This window comes from Seriola lalandi, unplaced genomic scaffold (assembly GCF_002814215.2).
Source record: "Seriola lalandi dorsalis isolate HSWRI2012SDOR001 ecotype SW California unplaced genomic scaffold, Sedor1 jcf7180002054944, whole genome shotgun sequence".
NCBI lineage: Eukaryota > Metazoa > Chordata > Actinopteri > Carangiformes > Carangidae > Seriola > Seriola lalandi.
In genome coordinates this window covers 280,146-305,837 of record NW_019525495.1, presented here as the reverse complement: position 1 = coordinate 305,837, position 25,692 = coordinate 280,146, and the positions used below count along the sequence as shown (strand labels likewise).

The window sequence follows — 25,692 nt, the reverse complement described above, 5'->3', positions numbered from 1 at the left end:
ACATTTATAGAACCTAATGACTGAACTGACTGTAGAATCTGGAGAATAAAAGCTTGTAGAATACGACACAAAGACTGTAGACATGGACATAACTGAATCAACAAAAGGAGCCTTAGTTTCTTGTATTTCTTTTGGTTAGTAATGAAGTCTGGGCGTGGTACACAGCAAACATTTCAAACTGAATGAGTCTTTCTTTATTTCTAAACCTTCAAACACAGACCTCAGATAATAGATCCACAATAGAAGAAAGTTCATTCAGCTGACTAAAAGCTGCTTCAAAGTAAGAGTAGGGCTACTTCATAGTACGTGGAGTCAAAAGTAGCTGACAATATTTGTCTTTTGAGCGTAGTGGAGTAAAAGTCAGTTTCCAAATACTTAAGTACAGGTTTCAAGTAAATGTACTTACTGTCCACTCCTGCTCTTTTATGGTTATCTTTATGTAAGGGGAAGCAATTTATTCTATCTCCTCTTCTGACAGCTTTTTTTTTTATGGACACCAACGTTACAGTTTTCATTTCCAGCAGAAAGCTGTAAAACAGTTTAGATAAGAGTTTGTTACTTTAAAAGAAGTAATGATCTTACAGGTCCTATTTTTTATTCTTTAGATTATTCTCTTTTTACCCCCTGACAACATGGTGGCCCTTATTTTTTGATTCACAGGTCTATGGTTCTCAATAAAACAGAGGGAAATAAAATTGTTATCTCTCTATTAATGTTGCTCTAGCAGGTATTTCATGTGACCTTTCCCTCCACACACCTTAACCCTTCACTGTTTCATAAAAAATGTTTTCATAAAACATTACTGAGATTTAATTCTAATTGTCAAAAGTCTAATGTAAACTTGTGTCTGGTCTGAACGTGTTTAAGAACATGTTTTTGGGGGAGTGAAAGGTGTGAATAGATTTTGCAAAACAGTCATGTTTGTCACAGAATTGTCTTGTCATTATCTTGTTGTATTTACAGTTTGCATATTTGAATTTGTCATGCAGATTTATTAAGGCCAGTAGGGGTCTGACAGTGAGTGTAGAAAGAGACTGATTGGAGTCCTGGCTCCCACACAGTTTCCAGGTCTTGGGGTCCTCTCCTGTTCAGAGTGGTTTCTTTGGGTTGATAAAAAAAAAAAAAAGGGGCTGGAGGTTTCCTACTGAGCAGCGTTGGCAATTTTGTGACTTTCTCGCGAGATCAGGTGACTTTTAAAACCCTGTGGCTACTTTTCTTCATAAAAGCAGGTAGTGACATATCTGGAGACTTTCTGGACAGACTTTATCTGCTCTCCTGTGAGGAGTAATGTGAAGGTCTGATTTGATCACGTCATTATTGTGATATCGTCGCATATCAATTAATAGAAGTAGAACATATCTTTAGGGCGCTGACTTTATTTGCAGGACCCATCACGGCAACATCCTAACACGACACAACCTGTCAGTACCATAATGTGTGACTCTCCTATAATCCCCAGATGCAAAATACAGGGGCGCCCTCTATAGGCCTTCAACTTTAATAGCGTGCAATAGCCACTCTATGACAATTATTATTATAGTGACCACCTGATGGAAAATCATACATATATATCCAACAATAACATTAACATTCAAACTAAATTACATAAATTACGTATTTTTTAACACCCAGTGTCCCATAATCTCTCATGAGAACTACAAATCTTCTGTTCTTTAAAAGGGTCTGTCTGTCCACTTGCCGTGGTCGCTAAAACAGACCGCTGGTCACTGCCACTAGGGGCGCTGAAGATAGTGGTCCAGACCAGTTGGAGCTCTGTGGTTTTTGTGGTTCTCCACCTTCTCCCTTCTCTGGACGTGTTGGCAACTATGTCATGAATTTCCCATAAGGGATAAATAAAGTATCTATCTATCTATCTATCTATCTATCTATCTATCTATCTATCTATCTATCTATCTATCTATCTATCTATCTATCTATCTATGTCAGATGATCATCATGCTTTGTCTATTAATATGCTCTATTATCGATTAGCCTCTTTAAATATTCTTGTTGTTGGATTGTAGACCTATATTGAAGTTTTATTTAACTGTTTATAAATATGAAGCAGTGAATCCATGTGGTCCTTGTGGTCCGGACCTGTTTGATTGTGAAGAGGGGAATGAGGCGCTGATTCAGACCCGTGGCGCACATTAAATCTTCCTGGGGAAATTATCTCTTTTATAATAAAGCTCAAAAGGGAAGACTGAAATAAAAAGTAGACACAAAATGACTATGAACTATAATTATTATTCTTACATTGTAAATGTTCACAACTGCTTTGAATATTGTGTATGTTAAAGCAAAGTTGAATGAGAGAGACGGAGCATTGACTGCGCGCACTGCGGGTTTGTGCGCCACTGATCTGACAGTGCATGGACTGGCTGAGAGCGCGTTAGGACCGAGCTCTGCGCAGCTAACCGCCGTTGTTGATGTCAGTGACGCAGTTCGACGCGGAGGCACGTCTGAGTTGCCCGGGACAATCCCTCAGATTAGCGCTTGACCCGCAGGATTTGCCGGAGAGGCACCTGATTCACCGGGAGCGACACGCCGACGCAGAGCAGACAGAATGATCTAGATTCGGTTTGAGGTTCCAGTGGAGCCCGTTCCACAACCCTATCCCCGTCTTTTACACCTACATCATCATCGGATGCATTTTGCGCACATGACTCCAGGACGGAATACTTTTAGAGGAGCCCTCTCCAAGTGGCCAAATTGGAGCTATGGCAGATTTTACGCAGGAGGCAAATATGGCGATTAGGGTGTTTGGGAAACTTTTTTGGCGGAGTCACTTTACTCAATAGTCATCTGAGAACTGATAATGTGTGTTATTCCTGCTGCCGGTGAAAACGTCTAATCCCCTCCTGATTACCGCTTACAGATGGATTGTGTCGTGTCCGCCATCCGGTTGACATCAGGGCCTAGTCAAAGTCATTTAACCGCTATGCTTGCGTCTTGATTGTTGAATTGAAGCCACTTGAGGCAGTTCATCATATTCATCTTATTGTCAGCGGCCTCTCCTCCCGGTGCCAGAATGAGGAGAGCTGTGTTGAAAGAAGCCGCCAAACGTTTCCCCTGGCTGGCCAATGTCACTTTGTACGGGTGCTTATTCGCCGGCGGTGACCTGGTCCATCAGCTCATGGCTCAAAAGGAGCGCATGGACTGGAAGCACACTCGCAACGTGGCCATCGTGGCAATCAGTTTCCATGGAAACTTTAATTACTTCTGGCTACGAGCCCTGGAGAGGCGGTTCCCTGGAAAGTCTGCCGGGATGGTTTTCCGCAAACTCCTGCTGGACCAAAGCTTCGCGTCGCCTTTGGCCACCAGTGTCTTCTACACAGGTGAGATGGTCTGACTTCACGTCTAACGCAAACACACACACACACACACACACGCACACGCACACACACACTTTAGTGTTTGGTGAATGCAAGGCACTGTTTCTGTGTTGAGATTCATGGCCCCGAGAAAATCGTTAATAAACCTTCACAGCACAGAAGGACAGGGTTAAGATATGGCTGCGATATAAAGGGCATTAAACTCAGCAGTGAGGCTTCCTATTAAGGTTCTCTCTCGGTCAAACATCATGTGGGCCAAGGTGAGGAGTAATTACACGTTTCTAAATTAGTGCGTAATGGCGCACAAATGCTTATCGCCCCTCAAACTGCGTAAATGTCTCCGCTGTCCTGCAGGAGTGAGCTTCCTGGAGGGTAAAGAGGATATCTTTGAAGACTGGAGGGAGAAGTTCTTCAACACCTGGAAGGTAAGGAAGGCCTCGGCTGCTTCAGGCGAAGGAAAGTCACCTTCCCTTCCTCTGCTGCTGCCGCCGCCGCTGCTGCTGCTGCGAGCTAACAGCCAGATTAACCTAGATTGTGACACTGCTGCTTTAGCGCAGTGGGCACGACTCCCGGAAGCAAGCGGGGTAATTCAGTCGTGACTAGTGCCAGAGGATAAAAAAGTCAGTGAGTTTCAGGACGTTTGCGAGTTGAAATCCTGCCAAGTGTAAAGAACAGTGTCATGCAAGCTTTAACTGTGGTGTAATGCTTCATTATCCTGGTAAACCTACAGCCATCTGACAGGAACAGGGCTGGAAAAGGAGATCACCATTGCAATCCATCTTGTTTCAAGAATTTCGTTGTTAGCTGAAAGTACATTTACTCAAATACTGCAGGTGCATATCATTTCAGATTCAAGTATTTCCATTTTCTTTTATCCTGTCTTGTTTTTAGATGCTCTTTACTCATTTCTGACAAGGAAACTGAGAACAAACATCTCTTTTCTTTTAATGTAAAATGAGTCTGAAGTCTGAATTGGAGATGAAATGATTGTTAAGACAGATGACTCTACAGTTCACTGATACTGACATGAGAAATATGATCATTATTAACAGTTATTTGTCTTATTATTTGTGTATTTTATATTTGTACTGGTGTATTGTGACTTGTAATGTTATTTGTTTTGTGTTACCTGCATTCCATTAGCATGTTTGCTACAATCCAGCATGTTTACATCATGTATTTTGTACTGATGTTCATTAACATGCATTGTCCCTATCAAATAAACAAATAAAATCATGTTTAGCAATCAATGTTATCAATCCAATGTAAAAACACATGAAATACAACTAATGAGAGGCTGGAGGTCTGGCATCAAGCAGTTATGATATTGTGTCATACTCCTTTATTTAAAGAAGCAGCACACAGTCTTTAGGACGTAGGACTTTAGATGGATAAGAAAGTTCCCAAGCTCAACACTTCCAATCTAAACTGTAATTATCTTCACTGCATCTAAAAGCTCAACGTTGATGATCCAAAACAGAGATTCTGTTGAGCCATTCAAAACACTCATTATGTGCTGTTTTCTCTTTCAGACCGGACTCATGTACTGGCCGTTCATGCAGGTAAAGTTGAACACAATTTCATAGTTTTGTGGACATTGATATCTGTCTTTTGGTTTTTGTTGTAAATAAAAAAAAAAAGAAGATGATGGTAGTTAGAAGACCAAAATGCTTGATGCTGATACTCGATGTAAGAGTACGGTTTTCCTGAATACCTGTGACAAATCTGAGTACATGTCACATTTGATAGTGTCTGGTGTCTCCCCCTCAGCCAAGGTAAATCATATAAAGGGAGTCAGGGAAACTATTTATTACCTCCCCCAAGAAGGTTATGTAATCACCCCTGTCTGTTGGTTTGTGTGTTTGTCACTGAACCAGTTTGCACTGAACTTGGTGGAGGGATGGGACGTGGATCAGGGAAGAACCCATTAAATTTTGGTGCAGACCCGGATCACTTACTATAAATTTGAATTTTTTCTTCTGAAGTCCGGTGTATGTTGTTTGGCATTGGCCTTGGTGGAGCTGTGCACTCTAATGAGTGCATTTTCTAGGTTAATCTGTAATTGGTAATTTTCTTTTTCTTAAAGTGACCTCATGTCAGAGTTCACTATTACACATTTTCATTGACAGGTTTACTCTAATATCATGGATTAATAACCAACTCAGTTTCAAAGTTGAGTTGATCTGCAATCTGCATGCACATTGTGAAGCAGGTCACCAGTTCTGCACTCAGCATCACTCATGGTCAAAGTGCATTTACTCATGGTGACTTTTAACTCCCCAGACAACCTCTGCAGCGTCATAAAGCGAATTGTTTGCAACCACCTTTTTTAAGATGCTTCAAAAGCATCAGTGAGATAGTTACTGATGTCTTAGATGTCGTAGAATAAAGCGTGAAAATGTTGTGAGCTTCTGTTAACCACAGACCTCATTTCAAGCATCTAACCAAAAACCCGATTAAATATCCCGTAGACTTCAGGACAAGCGAATCGGAAGTGCAAAAATGCAACTGATATCTGGGTTTTAGGACTCATTCCTGCAGCACTCTATTACGACCTCCTCCACTGTCGCCATGTTTGTTGTTGTCGGAAACTTATGACTCTGAGCTTCCCTCTAGTGGATGTACTGCTCAACTATTTTCATACATAAAGGAAGCATAAGTGAGCCCACAATAGTGAACTTCTTAACTTTGAAAGATCCTAAGTTGATATTGGAAGAGAATTCTGTTCCTGCTGAATAACGTCTGCTGACCATTTCTCTGTCCTATACTCCATCCTCTCATCTCGCCGCCCCTTTCCTAGTTTCTGAACTTTGTCCTGATGCCGCTGTACATGCGAACGGCCTTCATGGGCTGCTGCGCCTTCCTCTGGGCCACCTTCCTGTGCTTCTCTCGGCAGAACGGCGATGGCACTGCCGGCGTGGCTCTGGCCTTCGTCATGGACCCCCGTAAAACTCTGGAGGAGATGCGTGAGGCCCGGCTCGCCCGGAAAAGGCAAAAGGCTCAGAGGGAAAACTGAAGGGAGGAGGACGGGGACACTATGTCTGTCACCCAGGCCTTTGGGCTTCGACAAGAGGACAGAGAGCGTTTTCACTTTTGCTAAACCAGCATCCATGAAATGGAAGCAGCGTGGGGAGCTGATGAGATGAAGAGCATCTGGTTTATAAGAAAAGTGTGACTGAGTACATTCAGTTTGATGTGAATTTTTGAAGGCCGATGTTGTAGTAATAATACTACTGTCCTGGAAGCACAGTACTAAATTGCTTTTGCCCCTTTAAGCACTGGCATAGCAACATGAGAGTAAGACAACAAACCCTGTCTCCTAAAAAACTGCTTATATACTAATCTGCAATGGCAAATAGGGAAACTGTAATTAGGAGTAAATGTTTCTCTTGAACACATTTGCAAAGTCCCAAAGTGTTCATACTGGATTTAAGAGCAACATGTTAAATGGGGCATTTGGTAAAGTCAGGGAAAGATCCCAGTCTTGGTTAAATATTGGAAAAGTCAATGCTGACTTGAAGCATTTGACAGAATGTGTTAACCTTTTGAATAATTATTCAAAACCACAATCCTTTCCTGACCGAGGTGATTTCTTCCCTGATCCTCACCACACATAGGACTCAGGATGCAAACTCTTTGTTTATCGAAAACTTTGCCAATGAATGTAATCCAGGCAGCAATTAGGTTTTCTTCTAAACAAATTAGTTCTATGAAAAACATAATTTCTAAGCAACAAGGGTGGAAATACAAGTGTGGCGGGTTCAAGCTGCCAGATAAAGTGGCTGCAGTGTTCAGTACAGTCCACAATACTAAGGTGTTGAAATGAGCAACAAATTGACAGACAGTTCCTCCACTGATAGAGCAGTACCAGTGCTGGAAAAAGAGTCATTGAGTCAATAAAATCAAAAGGGCTCATCCTCAGGGGAGCTTGAAGGTGCTCAATAAATTGATAGCAAGATAGACCTGGATATTTCCTGTATACAGGTGGAGGTTCTGCCCTTGTGGAGGCCCTAGAGTAAAAGGCAGAGGGTCACCAAAATTATTAAGATTCCTTCTCAGGGGATCATGACTATCCACAGTATATTTTTTTAAAATCTGGCCACTAGTTCTCTGGACAAAGTGAAGGATGAAATAATGTCATCGTCAAGACCTGCCACTTGTGTGGCAAAAATATGAACAAAGTGAAATTCAGTTATAGGATATGAGGTCTAAGTGCTAAAGGCTGACACACATTGTTTACAGTTGCAGATGATCTTGCCTCACCTGCCTGGACCTAAGGACTTTTTACTTTAAAGGGCAGTTGTGCTGTGATGAGGGACCGTGGCTGGTTGTTGTGTTGGTGGCACTGGTTTGATGTGAGCCTACAGCGCAGGAAAGCTCCTGAGATCAGATTTAAGGGCTCGATATTCCTGCTCTACACCAGTCGTGCCTTCTCTTGGTGACAAGACTGCCCTGACTACTGTTCTACAGGCTGGCAGTGTTTGGCTGACTGGTGATGGTCACTAATAATAATTAATGCACTGAGATATATATATATACACATATATATATATATATATATATATATACACATTACCATACATTTTTAAATTTCTGCATTTATCTTGGGATGCACTGATGTATCAGGCTGATAGCTTACATTACACAATAGGCTTCAGCAGTATGAGGTCTGAAAGCTCATCAAGTGTCCAAAATCAAACAGGTTTCTTTATGTGGGAGGCAAGAATGTGCTCAGTGAATGTTACAGTAATCTGTCCAGTACATTTTAAAGATATCTGGTGGTGGCGTTAGAGGAAAGGTCAGAAAACATTTAGGGCATTGTGAATAGTTAGAGGAGTTATTATGGAAGCATGGTCATTAGTTTTCGACTGACATAGAGAAAATTGGAAGTGATGCTGGTGCTAGCAGAAAAGTCAGGAAGTCACTCAAATAATTTTGAGAGTTATTGTTCCCATAGAAGCATCCTATGGGGACAATGAAGATTCTTAGCAATGTAATGACAATCTGACAAATAATTTTGATAATATCAATATAATAGACGTACAGATGTTAAAGGAATAGTTTGATTTATTGGGAAATTATCCTGTTTGCTTCCTTGCTGCTAGTTCAATACCATTGTATGCTAAATATGAAGTTAGTCAGCAGGCAATTAGCTTACTTTAGCATAAACTCTGCAAACAGTGGGGCTCTGTCAAAAAGTATGAAATTCACCTTTTCAGCAGCTAGCTCCAGTAAATTAGCATTAGTTTCTACATTTTGGTAAAAGAGGTACTGTATAATTACTGAGCTTTAGTTGGGAGGCAGACTTCGTTTTTACCCCCAGCTTCCGGTCTTTATGCTAGGCTAAGCTAACCACCTGCGGGCTAGCTGTAGATCAATTTTAGCATACAAACATGAGAGTGGTATTGATCTTCTTCTCTAATTAGACTCAACTTTATTTATATAGCTGTAAGTAAGAAAGTGAGTAGACATATTTCCCAAAATGTTGAATTTTAACCTTAAGGATAACAGTGATGCAAAGCTTATTAGCCTTCTACCCGTCAAAGGAGCTCATTATTACAAAAGGATATGTATCAGTGCATCCCACTTGTGTCGTATGTCCTAGTTTGACCTGTGAAACTACACTATCTCAATCCTGTCCTCTTACTTGAAACATCCCATAGGTTGCCATCAGCCCAGATACCTTATCATGCATCACATCCAGTTACCTAAAACAGACCCATCATTTACTCTTATTTAGATTTTAATGATATTTTAGTGAAGTTATAGACTATATATATATACAAGATATGTGACTTGTATTACTATTTATCCAAGACATTTGGATATTTTGTTGCTTACAGTAATTTCCAGCAGCGAAAAACTCTGTCTGCATTGTACATAATATTTGACTTTTACGGATAAAATATATGGATTTACCTTTAGGGAGGATCACATATTTAGCAGTTTGACACAACCCTTCTGTAGATTAACTGGATAACAAGATAGAAATTCTGTTTGTCCATGTATGGAACAAAGCTAAAACCTCAAAGAATGTTAAATATTGTTCAGAACAGAGTATGAAAGTCCATCTCAATTATTTTGTTGCATTAGTACTGTGATATTTTCAGAAATGGGATGCTTCTTTGTTGTGTGAACACTTGTGTGTCCAGTTGACAAGGGTTCGGACAGTAAACCTGACATGAATAAACCAGAATCAAACAGCTCTCTCCTGTTCTGTTGAGTAGATGTGATGTTAAGACACTAATTTTAATGGGATTTGAAGGGAAATTGTGTCAGCGTTAAGCCATGAACAATGAGACTGTTAGTCCAATGAAACTGACTCCCAATGAAACTGCCACGTATAGAGGAGGTCAATAGGGACCCAAGACAACATTTTTGCCCCCCTAAGAGGTTAATCCAGCCTTAAGCACTGGTAATTTGTTGAACCAGCTCCTGGAGCAGATTAAGACTGATGGAAACAATGAGACAAGTGAAATCAGGCAATTTGAATAAGAGTGTGCCAGCAGCTCTGTGAGGCAGTACTCAGGCACACTGCTGCATATAGCTAAATGCTTGCAAGTGTATTTACCATGTTGATGATGAAAATGTCATTAGTGTGCTGGTATTTGGTCCCAAACCAAAGTATTAGGAAAATTACATTTTGAGCTCATGATGGCGCTAGATGGAAAGTTATTAAAAGGCCCTCAAGTTATTCAATTAATCCGAAGGAGAACACACTCTTGAAAAGAAGGCAAATAAACACATTTCTCAAAATAGTCAACTATTCCTTTTACTAATTCCCTCTAATGTCACTAAAGGTCGCAGACACACGTTTGTAATCTGCTGTTAGGGTGGACAAGACTATCTGAAAACATGTAGCCCAGATATGAAGCAAGGACAGAGTGGATTGGAGTTTGTGTGTGTATGTGTGTGTGCCTGCAGATATGTGTGTGCGTGTGCATGTGTGTGTGTGTGTGTGTGTGTGTGTGTGTGTGTGTATGTGTGTGTTACAGCTTTATGCTCTAATGATGGTGCGTGTGGATTAACCAGGATCGGATAGGCCCGGTTAATCCCTCTGAAAAGGACAGAGTTGACCCAATGCGACCTCTGACCCCTCCAACAGGAAGTGAAATTCCCCAATCAGAGCCAAGGAAAGAGTCAGGTGCCATTTAACACACTCTCTTTAACCTCTGAAACATAACCACCATACTATGCATGATGTAAGAGGCTAGATGCAGAGCAGGAGGAGCAAAGCACTTAAAATTCAGTGCACTTTCATGCATTCAGGTCTAATAACTGAGAATAATTATTAATAAGAATTGGATAGAAAACAGGAATAAAATGTTAGAGATGAGTTAATGCAATGTATATCCTGTTTGTTTCCTTTCTGCTGTTAATAACTTGGTGTGAATAAAACAGTGGTTTTGTTTAAGCTCTTGTCTGTTGTTTGAATGTTAATCCATGCACCGCAGGGCAGTTTTTGTGTTGTTTCTGACCTTCTTTAAATACAACTGTAGTCTAAGTCTAGTTCTTTTTTTACATGGAGATATAGTTTTTATTCAGTTAACTGTTATGAATGGATCATTGCTTATGAGAAAAAGTATTTAAAACTAAATAGAAGTGCATGTAAGATGACATGAATAAAAATATATTAATTTCTTTGAACATCACTAAAAGTTTTAAGTTTATTTTTAATTAAATTCTTTGCAATAAATTAAAAATGAATAATGTCAGCAATGGCAACATAATTCAGAAATTTTACAGTTTACTTTTATGTTTACATTGCAACATTAACAAACCTGCTTTATATAAAGAAATTGGTATTTTGATGAGTGTAAAACTCAGAAGACTATTTTTTTTACTATTAGTATTTAGTGTTGATAATTGGGTTTTCCCAGGAGTCCCAGAACACAACACAGAAAGAAAAAAAAATGTCATATTTATGGATGTGGATGAGGCCCATTTATGGCAGGAAAGGGGACAAATTTGTTGCTTGGTGTCTCTTTGTAGTTGTTTTGTGTTTTTCTTTGGTCATTTTGTATCTTATCAGAGTAATTTCGAGACTCTTTGTTGTTGCTTTGTGTTTCTCTTTGGTCATTTTTTATTTGCAAGTCATTTCGAGACTTTTTGTTGTTGTTTTGTGTCTAATTGTGGTTGTTTTGTGCCTGTGTGGTCGTCTTGCATCTCTGTAATTGTTTTCCATCTCTTTATGGTTGTTTTGTGTCTCTTTGGAATTGTTTTGCATGTATTTGTGACAACTTTGTGTTTTTATGTGACTCTTTCAAAATAAAACAAAAATCATCTCTCAAGCCACTGGGCCTGTGCCCGGTTGCTCGATCTCTGGATCTCACGATAAAAGCCTTCCAGCCCTCATGCTGCTGATGTTTCCGACACCACCCGAAGGCATCACTCTGGTAATCCATCAAAACGTCTAGACTGTGCAGATTATGCAGATACTCCTCTGACACTGATATCACTCCTCTGATTGGACAATAATCCTGATCCCGCCTATCAACATTTGATTGACAGACAATTGACTAATAACAACAGCGAACACGGCTGTCATCTGACTCGAGATTGGTGAATTGGTCTGGACAATATGAACGGCAACATGTATTGTTCAACGTCTTCTCAAGGCAGCAGCAACTTTGTGGTGTCCAACTCCGGCAAGTCTTTAAACAGTTTTCTTTCACCGTTTCGACCATAAATTTAACCGATAAAGTTTGTCGTTGTTGTATCAGCACATGAAGAGGATTTAGAGAAAGAAAAAATTGGTTAACATTGCGTCGAAAGACGCTAACTGCTGAACGTAAGTTACAGCTGTAGTATATTCATCTGAGCTGGGATTTAAACGGTTAACGCTAAACTCCGTTAGCTGAACCGGCTAATTTATTTGCAATTACAAGCCAAGAAAATTCTTCTAACTTTTTATACGGAGTTGTTAAAGTTTTGTAGTTAATAATCGGAGCTAATGTTTTTAAAAGCAGGTGTTTTTCTTATAAACCGCATGAAGGTACAAGTTCCCCGTTATCTTTGCGTTAGGTTCCCGTTTTTAGTTTAGCTTGTTGTGGCCAGACTCCATTTAAGTCTTGAAACTAATTTACTTCAGGGGTGGCTTGAGTTGCATTTTATTGAATGTGATTAACGTTAAAGATGTTTTATGAATCCTTATGATCTATTCTTCAATTCGGCATAAACTCGATATTCAAAGATATATTATTTATCGTAGGTTGTTAATTATTCTTCTGATTTCCCCGTTATCTTTCCTAACTAAGCTCAATGTTACACGGCGGTGGCAGTAACAACCAAACTCTAGAAACCGAGATTTTATCTGAAACAGATTAGTTATTTGTTGGTTCACTCACCTGCCGAATTGATCTGAAAATCACAATCAATCGTTTGAAATCATGTCCTGTAATAAATAATAATGTTCCATTAATGGGTGTGATGATGACAATAAATTGTCCGTTTTCTAAACGGAATTTCCCTCCACCGGAACTTGTCTAAATGTCTTGTTTTATTGGCACCACAGACGAGTGTTGGTGTGTGGCAGGAGAGTCAGCTCTCCACCTGTCCTGGAGATGGGGGATCCAGAGCCTCCAGAGTTTGGGTCCCTGAAGGAGGAGCTGGAGTACTGGAAGGAGCAGGCTGCCAAGCACCAACAGAGGTGTGTCCCCCCTGTTCATGTTGTTTTTGACAGACGAGAAAATGTTTTAAGTTCTTCTTTTCGTGGTTTCTCGGCTTAAAAAATGTAAAAAAGAATTAAAAAAAATAATTAGTGTTTAACTGTGTACACTTAATAAAGCTGGGGTATATATTTACATTACATTGTGATATGAGAATACACTTTTTGGTTAATTTGCCTGCAGTGTTGTCCTTGCTTTGAGGACAGTCCAAGTTTTTGTATCGTTTAGATGACCTTATTTCCCATATTTCTGTATGTGTGTTCTTTACCTTCCAGGCACTCAATCAGAAAATGTTTTAATAACCTCCATGAATAAAATATTGAGCCCTTAAAGCCCTGAAAGATGATATTTTTTTAATCCTGTTATATAATTTAACATTTCGTTTGAACAAGTTAACATCTTGTGACAACAAGATAATAAATAGTGGGCATAACATTGAATCTTTCATGATTTCATGGGCTCTGTTGTAAATTCTCAAAAATAATCAATGACTTTTCATTGCTCTCCAGTTCACTTTGTAGAAATGTGAGTCTGTAGGCACTCCTGCAAGAAAAACTATTGTGAACCTTTAGGTGTTTTCCTATTAAACACATTTCTGTGATGTTTAGACTTTTGTGTTTAATCCATAATGCCCAGAACTTCTTGTGGTTTGGTGGGAAAATGATCAGGTTAAGTTGTTTGTCCAAATGGGTCTGGTTTAGAACAATTCTTACATAGAACTTAGAACTAGAACTTTCTTCTTAGACCGTGTCTTGTTCTACCCCAGATTTAATTGAGAACTGTGTTCTTTTAAAACCAGACAATTGAAATTCCATCAGACAAACTGAATTACTGTTAAAAATAATGTAACATATGACATTAATTCTTTGTGTATGTGTGTGTTCAGTGCGGAGGAAGCTCAGGAGGAGCTGCAGGAATTTCAGCAGATGAGCCGGGACTACGAGGGGGAGCTGGAGACGGAGCTGAAACAATGTGAGGCGCGAAATCGTGAGCTCCTATCTGCAAACAACCGCCTTCGCATGGAACTGGAAAACTACAAGGTACAGAGGATGTTATCAGTTCTTACATTACTTTTCATACACTATCAAAAATGTTAATATCCCACGTCCCAGCTTTACAAACTAACACCAAGGCACTGAAAACAAAGACACTACCCTTGAAGGTGGTTTAGAAATAATATTCAGAGAAAGTTTAAACTCTACGATGAGGCACTTGAACTGTGGATGGTTGAATAGTTGGTAAATAAAGCAGTGTACTACTAGATGTACTACTCATGTAATATGTCCTCCTGACCCTCCCTGAAGGCTTTGAGAAGCATCTGTAATACAAGTCACTGTCTCAACATGCTTTTGTAGCCTACACTGAAACATAAAGCTGCTGTGTCAGGCTTGTCCAGGGTTGAAAGGTTATTTTGAATAACACTCGACAAACTGAACGCTCACTAAAGTGGATTTGACTGGGGATTTCCATAATAATCAGCTAAAAGCAGTTGCATTTTATGGCTCCTGTTTGCCTGTGGTGAATAGGCTTCATTGGCGCTCTTGTCTGAACACACACACATGCACACTGTCACAGAGGACTGATTCAGGATGGAAACAGGCAGCTGATGCCTCCTGCCTGGTCCGTGTCTGGAGGGGATGGCAGTACTTCCCATAAGACTCATTCCAGTAATGTCACAGTTCACTCGCCCCATTTTCTCTTTGAAGAAAATGTTTATCCTTCTTCTGAGAATATGGATGCATTTTGAAGGACGGTGGCTCAGTAAAAAAAAAACATAAAAACAAAGCTTAAAAGAAATGTACTTAAAACTAAAATATCTAGTGGCGATAGAAGAACTGATCGCTACGTGTTCCACTCCTGGAGCCTTGTTTATTCTCAAGGCAGTGTCAAGGCAGATGTTTTGTAGTAGTTTGTGTGGTATTTAGAAGCACTGAAACCGTTTCCAAACCTATATATGTGTTGTTTGATTATAAAGCAGGTCTAGGTTCTATATTGATACTAATAATAAAGTATCAGAGCCTCAGTCCACAGAGAAATGCACACAGCCTGTATTCAGAATTTAAAACCAGCCCTCAGGACTTCTGGAACTTTGTGATGTCATAACAAAGCAGTCACCGCTCCAAGCTCCGCCCACCTGGACCCACCATCCAACCTTGCAGGATTTTGTTTCTCTGAGTGTTTACATTTACATTTACTCATTCAGCAGATGCTTTTATCTAAAGTGACTTACAAGTGAAGGATATCGGTAAGCTTCAGTTCAGTAGGAACTTTGGTGTAAGTATTAAGCACTACACCTATTCAATAAATGCAAGGAGATTGTATAAGGAAGTGCAGTAAAAGTACATAGTAAGTGCTAGTTAGACATGTTACGGTTTTCGGAAAGGAGGTGATCACGGAAGAGATGATTTTTCAGGACATTCTTGAAGATAGAGGGATGCCCCTCCTCTGATTTGGAAGCTTGTTCCACCACTGGGGGAATCACAGACCAGAACGGTCTGGACTGAGATTGTCTTGTGTGCAGGGATGGCAACGCCAGATGAAATTCCTTGGAGGAACACAGGAAAGATTTTCCTGAAATCTGCTATATTTTATTTGATCACTCAGAAAAGACCTGTTGTTACTGGAGCTCCAGAGAGAAGCCTGAGAGAGGAAACTATATTGAGATGAAACACAAATATATCTTCTTATGGATCAACACTTCATATAAAACACAAGAAAAGTGTAAAATATGAGACCTTTTAATACACATTACAAGGCTTCAGTCATAGTATTTACCTCACACTGACAGTGTGCAGCACATATGTACCAGTGTTGTTTGAAAAAGAAGGAAAGTGAAGGAATTCCCTCCTCAGGTTGGTAATTGGGAAAATAAATAAACGGATTCAACGGGAGCTTGGAAGGTTGTCTCCCAATAATGATTATAAAAATAACGACAATGACATTCATGATAACACTCATTTGCCAGTTTATTAGGTACACTTAGCTAAAACTAATGTGGTCTAATACAACAGTCCAGCTTTTCTTCATACTGATTTTGATTCAACTGTATGGTCATTTTGGAGGCTACATGTATTTAAATAAAATAAAACACCTTCAAGAAAAGCCTAATTACCTTCATAATGGTAGGATTTATTGCAGGAGTGTCGTGTCAGACTGACCTATTTATGGCTTGGTTTAACTGGCAACTGAGTGTGTAGTAGTATTAACCTCCTAGGACCTGGCGTCCACATATGTGGACCTCACATTTTGGGTTCTCTAGACCACAATACTAACTTTTTCTCAACAAGGGCCTGGTGACCACATATGAGGATATTATACTGCCACTCAGTAATAGAAATTTAAAACTAATGTCCTCATATGTGGACATCATTTTTCTCAGGTCCCAATCAGCCTAAATAGCAAAGAGAAATTAAAAATGCAGGCCATGCAAGAGTTCGGGTCTTAGGAGGTTAATAATAATAATGATGAGTAATAATAATTGTATTGGTGTAGAGGAGCATGTTAGCCAAAGTAAACACAGCCTGGTACTTGAGATCTAACAGCCCCTCAGTGATTCCACAACAGTAGAAGTAAATAGATTTTATATAGTTACTCATTAGTTTTGGCTTCAGGTCTAACGGAGGCCTGTTCTAAAAATTAGAAGAAAAAATACTTAATGTTAAAATTCAGTTCAGATACATGTAAAAAGTGAATGAGAAACTCACAGCTGGAGCTGGCAGGGCCTGTACTCCCTGTCAGAGCAGTGAAAGGGTTTTATCTCAGACAGCATTTATGTCCAGTATGCAGGAACTTCATGGTATTTAGTTCAAACATGCTGTAGCTTGAAACAGCGTTGTGTTGTGTGATAGATGCTCCTGTGAGTCTCAGTGTCTCCTTTAAGCTCAGTACAAAGAATATTTACCACTGTAAGACAAATGTGCAGAGCTCCAGCTTTTGTTAAAAGAAATTGGTATTAATTCCATAGTTTCTGCTTATGACATTGACTCTCTCAAGTATTAATCCTTGTCTTCAGTTCTTGCTCTGTTGTCCTCCACCAGAGGATTTTGTTTCTGTGAAGGAGCGACCAGACATCAAGTCTTTAGAGGAGCTAATATAACAGCTTTCATCAGCTTCTGTTAATCAAAGATCATGTTCTGTGACCTTTGGTTTAACAAATTGTTTTGGGACATTTAGGAGTTATGCTTTGAAGTTGAAATGTATCCTTTTTTTGGGGGGCAGTTTCAGCTCAGTAGCTCAGTATTTACTCAGTGACTTTCTCCCTCCTCTGCTGTCCTCCACACTTCATATTGTGCCTTTTTTTTTTTTCCTTCCCCTGACACTGCTGCCGGCCTCCTGCCAGGACAAGTATGAGACGCAGCACTCTGAGGCCTGCCGGCAGATCTCCAGCCTGGAGGGGGACCTGGCTGAGACCACGGCCATCAGAGACCATCTTCACAAATACATCAGAGAACTGGAGCAAGCCAACGATGACCTGGAGAGAACCAAGAGGTCAGAGGTGGTGGAAGGCCACTGAACACATTAGAGAACTTGAAGAAAAACCAGTGATTGTGTAGCTGTACTGAAACAAATTAACTCTCTTATGTACTGAACAAAAACCATGTGGCTTTCACAAGATGAACCAACATTTAGTCATGATTGTAAAACAAAAAAAAAAAAGAGGAATGAGCCGTGATGAAGAGCCTGAACAGATTTTACTGTGTAATTTCTAACTGTGAGGGACACTATCTGCTCCACCATCGTCTGCCTGTTCACAGTACAAGTAGCACAGCCAACAAGACTGCAGACGGTGCTCTGAGAGATAATTATACAATCAAGTGTTTATGAATAAGAGATCAACATGGATCAGTATTTACTGCCATAAATAAAAAATGTGCTCACTGTAGATTCAGATGAGGTAAATAAAGGCTTTTGCCTCGTAACAAGAAAACAGAAACCGTGAGTGTCGGATTAACTAAAGTGTTTTTAAATTTGATGCATTTTGCTGCTCGACCCGACTCCTCAATCTCTTTCCACCATGTGTGGTGGCTTGTGTTTATTTTGAGCCTTTTTTAAATAAGAATTTAATTAGATTAGCTTCATTTTTTTTAAAAATGAGCTTTTATTTAGATTTGCCTCTAATTTTCCTTTTTTCAGATAACATTTTATTTAGATTTGCTTCAGTTTTTAATAAAAAGAAAAAAGATTCTATTTAGATTTGTATTTGCGTATTAGCTCAGAAATCCGACAGCTGAACTGCACCTATGAACTTTCCTTCAGCTGCACAATGTGTGTGGAGGCTCAGTTCAGGAGCGGACAGTGAAATGAGCTGCAGCCTTGATGAATCAGGCATTAAACACATGCAGACTGCAGCTCTCATATGTATGAAAATGTCATCCACACATCCACTGATGTTTCCCTTTGTTTGTGTCGTATGTTTCAGGGCGACCATCATGTCACTGGAGGACTTTGAGCAAAGGATGAACCAGGTCATAGAGAGAAATGCCTTCCTAGAGAGCGAGCTGGACGAGAAGGAAAATCTCTTAGAGTCCGTCCAGAGACTGAAGGACGAAGCCAGAGGTAGAGTCTGTGTGATCTATCTGCAGTAACACTGTCCTGCTGTAGAGAAAACTCTCTCACTTGGTACAGATGTAGGTAACCACGTGCCAGCTGCATCCACAGTGATGCAGCCTGTGGCCTTGTATGAGGCGATGTCCTCCTGTGTGGTGTGATTTCTTTTCTGGGGAGGAGATGACGTCTCTGGGTCTGTTGAAGATGAACTGGCCACCTGGGCTTCACTGGGTTGACCCTGCAGAATAAAATAAGACAGTGTAATTAGTAAAATATCAACAACAAAAAAACTTTCATGGCAGCAAAGAAACAAAAATTATTTTCTGCTGGGCAGTGGGGAAAAGGAGAATGATGCAAAGGTAAAAATATGCAATGGTAATGATAATTAGTTAAAACTACATTGAATATAGTTCTATATAAAATAAAATAACAGTACAACAATATACCTGCTTTCTTTGGTTAGATCACTGTATATTTCCTTCCTCCAGTTAAAGCAGGGACTTGGACCTTGGATCCAGTCCTGAAAATTAGGGTTTGTGTTGCGGATATTTTATGTTCAATCAGCTGATTTAATGTTTGGGTTTTGTTTTTTATTTTTTATATTGAAAACAGTCTGATAAACAGGCATATAGTGACCTATTAAAGGCAAAGATGAGTAACCATAGTTTCCAGGGGAAGAATATGATATATATATATATAATATTTATAAAGTAACTCAGACAAAATAGAAAGAAAATAGAGCGTAGGGAGCTGTTTATGCTCAGTAGATATAAATTAATGTGTCAGAAAAAAGGGAGAAGAAGAGGTAATGTCAATTTCTCAATTGAGAGTACGTCTGACGGAATGTTTAGTTTTGTGTCTGACAGCTGATCAGTGTGTGTGTGTGTGTGTGTGTGTTTGTGTGTGTGTGTGTGTGTGTGTTAGACTTGAGGCAGGAACTGGCGGTGCAGCAGAAACAGCAGGTACAGGACAGGAAGCCGTCCCTCAGCAGTGTCGTCAAAGACCATTCATCATCTTCCTCCTCCTCCTCGGCTGGGCTGCCCACCCCACCTCTCACCCCTCCAGATAAAAGAAACGAGGAGAAAACCACGTCTTCGTCCACTAACCAGCCCATCCCCTCCACCACCACACCGTCCAGACCTCCAGCCCCCGCTGAGTCTCTCACCACCCCGCCCCCCTCCATCAGCAGAGGTCAGTTCATCAGCTGATCAGAAACCAGTTTGTGCTTCATGTGCGTTTGTTACTACACCAGAATAAAATCTTCACACTCACCCTCTGAGCCGTGGACTGGTACTGGTCCTTGATCACTTGCTCTCAGGATGCAAGGACCACCTGTGACTCAGCCAATAAAACTGAATCATAATCATAATAATAATAATAATAATTATAGCTGCAAGCAGGTTCTAACCCCTTTGCACTCAACAAAGAGAAACAGCCCAATTCTAGCTAATTACATAACTTAGTTAAAAGTCCATCATCCATAATCCAAGTCCAAGTGTTTTTTGAGCTGTACTTGTGTGGTAAATTTCAAGTCAGTCAGACCAAAGGTGTGAGGGACGTGGCCTTTTGAAAATTACTTTTTCGAGCCTTAATTCTATCCCTTCAGGGTTAGTAATGATAATAATAATATAGATCTTAATTGAGCATTTTTTTTACAATAGTAACCTTGAACCTGTTGCAGTCTGTGCTGCATTTCTCCTCATTACTCTGTCATGCCCCAATAATAATGTACAATATAAAATATAGATCTAAACCTGAGGTAACCAGTCACCATGACCTCTTAGCGTTTAGCAGTACATGAAATTTATTTTTGGCCTCCTGGTATTAGTGAAATACTTCAATCTAAAAACCCAATATAAAACCTACTCATACATAAACATTCACTTCGCCTCTCAGATATGATTTTTCATTTTCTCGTCCTCCATGTGCTCAGATTCAGATGATCTTGAATGTTGAAAGAACATAATTCTGGGACTTTTGTCAACATGACTTTTTTGCCTTTGGATCCCCTGATCTAAAGCAAAGGGAACAAGTCAAAGAGCTGCTGATTGTGCTGCAGATAAACCAGCATCCCTCGAAGTGTCATAAGAAACAACAAACAGTAGAACTGAGCTGCTGTTTGTATTTTTATCTTCCAGTTTTTTTTAAATCCAAACTTAAGGACAGTGAATTTTATGATAGGCTCTAATCAAATAATTAAATGATTTGATATTCATAGAAAAGATGAAGGCACGGGAGTTGCATGTAATCAATTTGTTGTTCGACAGAATTTTTGAGTAATTGTGTAAGTCTCAAACACTCTGGTTTCAGCTTCTTCTCACTGGGGATTTGCAGGTTATAATTTGTTCTCTGTGTTACATCATTGTAACTGAACTCTGGACTCATCAGTGGGTTTGTCTCTGCAGCTGAAAGCCTCTCAGGGACTCCTCTCACCACCTCGGCCAGAATCTCTGCTTTGAACATCGTCGGAGAGCTGCTGAGGAAAGTCGGGGTAAGAACCTCTCTTATGGTTTCTGTTAAGAATGTTTAATGACTGGTAACGAATCAACCTGTTCACCCTCTGTGTTCTTTATCAAATGGTAACTTATCATCATGTGACGCTGCAGGGTGCTTCTGCTTACACTCACTGTGGCTTAGTAAACAGCACACAAACAGCTGCTTCCCCTGAGCTCAAGAATTAACTGATTTTATTTTTTTTTTAGAACCAGCATAGAAAGCACAGTCAATAATTATAGAGATTTTTGAGTGTGGACAAACTTGGTCTGTGCCCAGACTGTAGGGAAACATTCACTGATAATGATTTTCAGGGGTTGAAACATCTGCACTTCATCCACTGTCATTGTATTTATATTTCAATACCTATTTCAAACAACATACACCTAATAAACTTAAACCAAATACTCACAAAACAAAAAAAACAAACAATCAAAACCCTCCCATAAACACAGAACCAATTGAACGGACGTGTTAGTGGCTAATGATGTTGATCGTTGGTCGTTTTATCCACCGATTTAATCCAGACAACTGCTGCCAGGAAATACTGCAAAGACATTCATGTTCACCAGAGGATGGAACCCACTTACTCTAATGATCCACTGACTGACTGTTGGTGTCACTAAAGAAAAAGTCACATTTTTGGTATTTGATCAAACATCTCTACAACCACTGGATGGATCGCCATTTTATACAGACATTCATGGTCCTCAGAAGATTTCATGTAGCACCATCATCAGGTCAAAATTTGTCCACTATTTTGGTTTATGACCAAAAACAAATGACTAAAACAGTTACAAGCAGTTCCAGACAGACTGTAACTAGTTTATGTGTAAATGTCTCGAAAGACTGTTTTTCTTGTGTGGAAACTCTTCACATATTGATCTCTCTGCTCACACCAGCCTCACACAAATAATAATAAACTTCTATGATCATTGTATTTGCGTCCTCACAGCTGCTAAAGATTTTAACCTCAAGTTTTATGCATTTACACTTCAATTTTTTCCCCCTTTTTTTTTTTTTTAGGGGGTCCTGTTCCAGATTAAATTTCTCTCATCATAACAGACACATCGATCTCTGAACATTAAACATAGTGTTGTTGCTGTGGTCGATCAATGATCTGAAGCTGAATATATTTACACAAGAATTTAAATTTTTTTGTCTTTCCTCATCACTCGTAGAACCTGGAGTCCAAACTGGCATCGTGTCGAGACTACGTCAACGAGCAGGCAGCTCATCGCAGAGGTCACGCTGGCGGACAGGGGGCGCCGCCAGGCCAGAACATCTCCTCAGAGACCCATCCTACCAACGGCCTCTGCAACAAGGGGTGAGGTGGTCAGTCCTGCACGGGGCAGCAGGTTTACAATGAGCAGCTCTCATGTTGAGACTACTGAAGTAATATTAATGTTATATAACCAATTTTTGGTTATAGAAGAAGAAGCAGCTCTCTGATTTTTTTTGTGTGTGTGTGTGTGTGTGTGTGTGTGTGTGTGTGTGTGTGTGTGTGTTTTCACAGGCTGGTGAAGAGGTTAGACTTTGGAGCGGGACCCAAGCTGCTGCTGTGAAGGCAAAACCATCGTCCTCCTCGATCTTTAATCCTCTGAGCTGCTCGGCCCCTTCCTGTCCATCCGGCCCGGACCTCTTAAACATTTAACGGTACTGTGTTTTGCACATCAGGCAGGTGGTTTCACACCACCTGCCGTCTCTTCAGGACATGGACCGCTCTGATAGGAAGCTGCAGTGATGAAATGGATGGATATGTTAATGTGGATACTCTGGGATTTCTGTGACCAGCTCAGATCTTTTCAGCACTCGCACTCGCACTTAGCTTGAACTAACTCACTGGACTGGTGCTGCATGTCACCTGTTTGGATTTGACAAGTACTTTGCGCTTTTTTTGTGTCCCTCTGAAGGTGTGTTCAGACTGAATGCAAAGTGAGTTTCACAGACAAACAGAGTTGATGAAAAGACTCAAACAGATGCAGGTTTGCTCTTGGCAAAGAGACAAAGATCCATCCACTCAAACTGAACATGGTTTGTCATCGTAAATCTGTGCTGCTTAGCGCCCCCCCCCCGTCATGGAGGAAAGAAACATGAGATTTTAATACTCTTGTTTACACGTAGCCACACACACAGACAGGTGACGGATTAAAGGAAAAATCTACATAAAGTATCTCAGTAAGGTGTTGTTCCACCCTGAGCCACCAGAACAGCTTCAGGGTATTTTGGAATTGATTTTCCAACTCTCTGAGCTCTACTGGAGGATGAACACCATTCATCACATATTCCCCTCGTGTGGCGTTTTGATGATGGTGGTGTAGAGCGCTGTCTGACACGTCAGTGTAAAATCTCCCATAGGTGTTCAGCTTGGTTGAGATGTGGTGACTGTGAAGGTCACATAATTCTCACACTAATCAAACCATCAGTGACCCCTCATGCCCTCTGAATGGAGAGACTGTTGGTGGACAGTGGACAAATCTTGTTTATGGGTTTGCTTCATTTTCAAAACGTGAGAGTGGAGCAGGTGATGATGTGCCCTTTTTTTTTTTTTTTCTATGAACACCGCAGCGCTACGATTCAAGAGGCATTCAGTGCACAATGTGACATGCCTCAGTTGGATTTTAATACAAGCCCAAACAGTGTGACCGACAGTAAACCTGTACCATCTTTGTTATCACACAGTCTGAAGGCGTCTTACATGTAAATGGGGTCAGTGAGTCTGATTGTTTCTTTTATTTTCCTCCAGACTTCCTAGCTGAGCTGTAGCATCGCATCACAACACACACACACACACACACACACACACACACACACACACACACACACACACACACACACACACACTGGTCCTGTTGTCTGTTCATTGTTAGACTCAGTTTGCTAAAACAAACAAACAAATGAGCTTTTCGTTCAGTCTGAACAACCTTGAGGGCGTTTGAGAAATAAATACTGGAGCGGCACTTTTATCTACGTCAGATGTCGTTTAAATACTTTAAAACTTTTTGTCCATATAATTTATGCTGTTATGCCTCCACAGTCACATTTGTTGAATGAGTTGCTGATGAAACTCCACCAACAACAAAGTGTGAGGAGTCCTTGAGTGACTGAAAAAGAGAATGACAGTCTCTTTTTAAGCTAATGTTTTAGTCCAGGAAACATTATAAATCAAATGTTTTTTTTACAGATTAATTAGTTTCCAAACCGTAGGCTGCAGAAGAACGCAGACTCTGAATCTGTGTTGTCACCTAAATTTCTGATTTGAAGTGTGGAGTCTGGATTCACTGCTCGCAGCTTCCTTTGCAGCTTCCGAGGGAAGAAAACTCTAATATGATCTAAGGGAAAAAGACGTGTTGAGCTCACCTGGGACAAGAAAGTAACAAACACCGTGGCTGAATGTGATTGGCCGAGACTAACTGTACCTCTCTGTAAGCCTTAATGTTTTAATGGAACACTGTTTTTATCTCTGTGGCAAACGTTCAGTTGGTTATTTATGGGAATAATGTTGTGTGGAAAACCTTTATTTTGCCTTTCAAAAGAGAAACTGTTGAAAGATTTTCTGAACCTGGTGGTCATCAGTGGTTCTGCATCTTAAAGCTGCCGTATTTAATGTTTTTATAACTGTGTATGGTTCATGTTTTCTTCCATGTGCCTGATGGAAACAGGATTTTTACTACAGATTGTCAACATTTTAGCTTTTTCCCAGTTTGCAGTGAAGTTGTCATTTGGGTTATTTGGCCCCAATCGTGATCCGAGTTTTTTGATATTGAGTATTTTTGGATACTGAGTCCAAACTGATATTTAAATGTACCTAAATTACACAGGTGTTCAGTTCACTCAAGCTACAACCTGAAAATGAGACAAGATGAAGCTTAATTTATCCCAAAAGTAAAATGATGCTCAGTGCACATAGTAAAAACAATTCAAATGTTATCAGGAGAAGATCAACAGCGATGATTAAATTTGTAACCGGCACACTTCACTTCAGAGCTCCGCTTCAGACCGGAGACTCTGCAGAGCTCCGCTTCAGACCGGAGACTCTGCAGAGCTCCGCTTCAGACCGGAGACCCTGCAGAGCTCCGCTTCAGACCGGAGACCCTGCAGAGCTCCGCTTCAGACCGGAGACCCTGCAGAGCTCCGCTTCAGACCGGAGACTCTGCAGAGCTCTGCATCTGTCTTTCCAGGAGTGAAACTGCTAAACTCCTGTTAATGAGGAGATATGAAACTTCAGTGAAGGCTACTTGTGTTTTATGTTAAAAAGAGAAAAGTATGTAATAGATTGACTCATAGTGATATAAAATGTACCTCTGCTGTAGGGTTACTAATGTAGGTTGAATATCTGTAGGTTGTGGTTCAGTTACTTGAGTCTGTGGACAGGACTGACTGACAAGTAGATGCTCAGGTGTAACAGACAGGACCTTCAAAGTAAAGGTCAGTGTGTGGAAACAGGTGGAAAATGGTTGGATATTTTTATTTTTATTTTTTTGCCTTATGTGATCTCAAAGTACTTACTCATATATGAAGTGCTCAGACCTGTTCTGTTGTTTGTTGTTTTTACCTTCAGTGCTGCTTATGATGCTTCTCAAAAAGCAATAAAACTTGAAATGAAAATTAAATGTCACTGATTTTACTTGAAACTGGAAGAAGCGAGA

The 25,692-nt window shown here is 40.2% G+C and overlaps 2 protein-coding genes across 2 annotated transcripts; both read left to right on the top strand.

Annotated features, from left to right (window-relative positions):
• The first annotated feature begins 2,550 nt into the window (after positions 1-2,550).
• LOC111644860 (mpv17-like protein) lies at positions 2,551-9,540 on the top strand. The gene is made up of 4 exons (XM_023393818.2): positions 2,551-3,338; positions 3,690-3,760; positions 4,868-4,897; positions 6,136-9,540. Exons 1-4 carry the CDS (start codon positions 3,032-3,034, stop codon positions 6,349-6,351), a joined length of 624 nt encoding a protein of 207 aa, XP_023249586.1. The 5' UTR covers positions 2,551-3,031; the 3' UTR covers positions 6,352-9,540.
• Positions 9,541-11,962: 2,422 nt separating this feature from the next.
• LOC111644876 (nuclear distribution protein nudE homolog 1-like) lies at positions 11,963-25,656 on the top strand. Its single transcript, XM_023393838.2, has 9 exons — positions 11,963-12,126; positions 12,850-12,984; positions 13,890-14,043; positions 17,343-17,491; positions 18,423-18,559; positions 19,475-19,741; positions 20,956-21,041; positions 22,225-22,370; positions 22,560-25,656. The coding sequence occupies exons 2-9, from the start codon at positions 12,899-12,901 to the stop codon at positions 22,606-22,608; spliced, it is 1,074 nt and encodes a 357-aa protein (XP_023249606.1). The 5' UTR covers positions 11,963-12,126; positions 12,850-12,898; the 3' UTR covers positions 22,609-25,656.
• Positions 25,657-25,692: the final 36 nt, after the last annotated feature.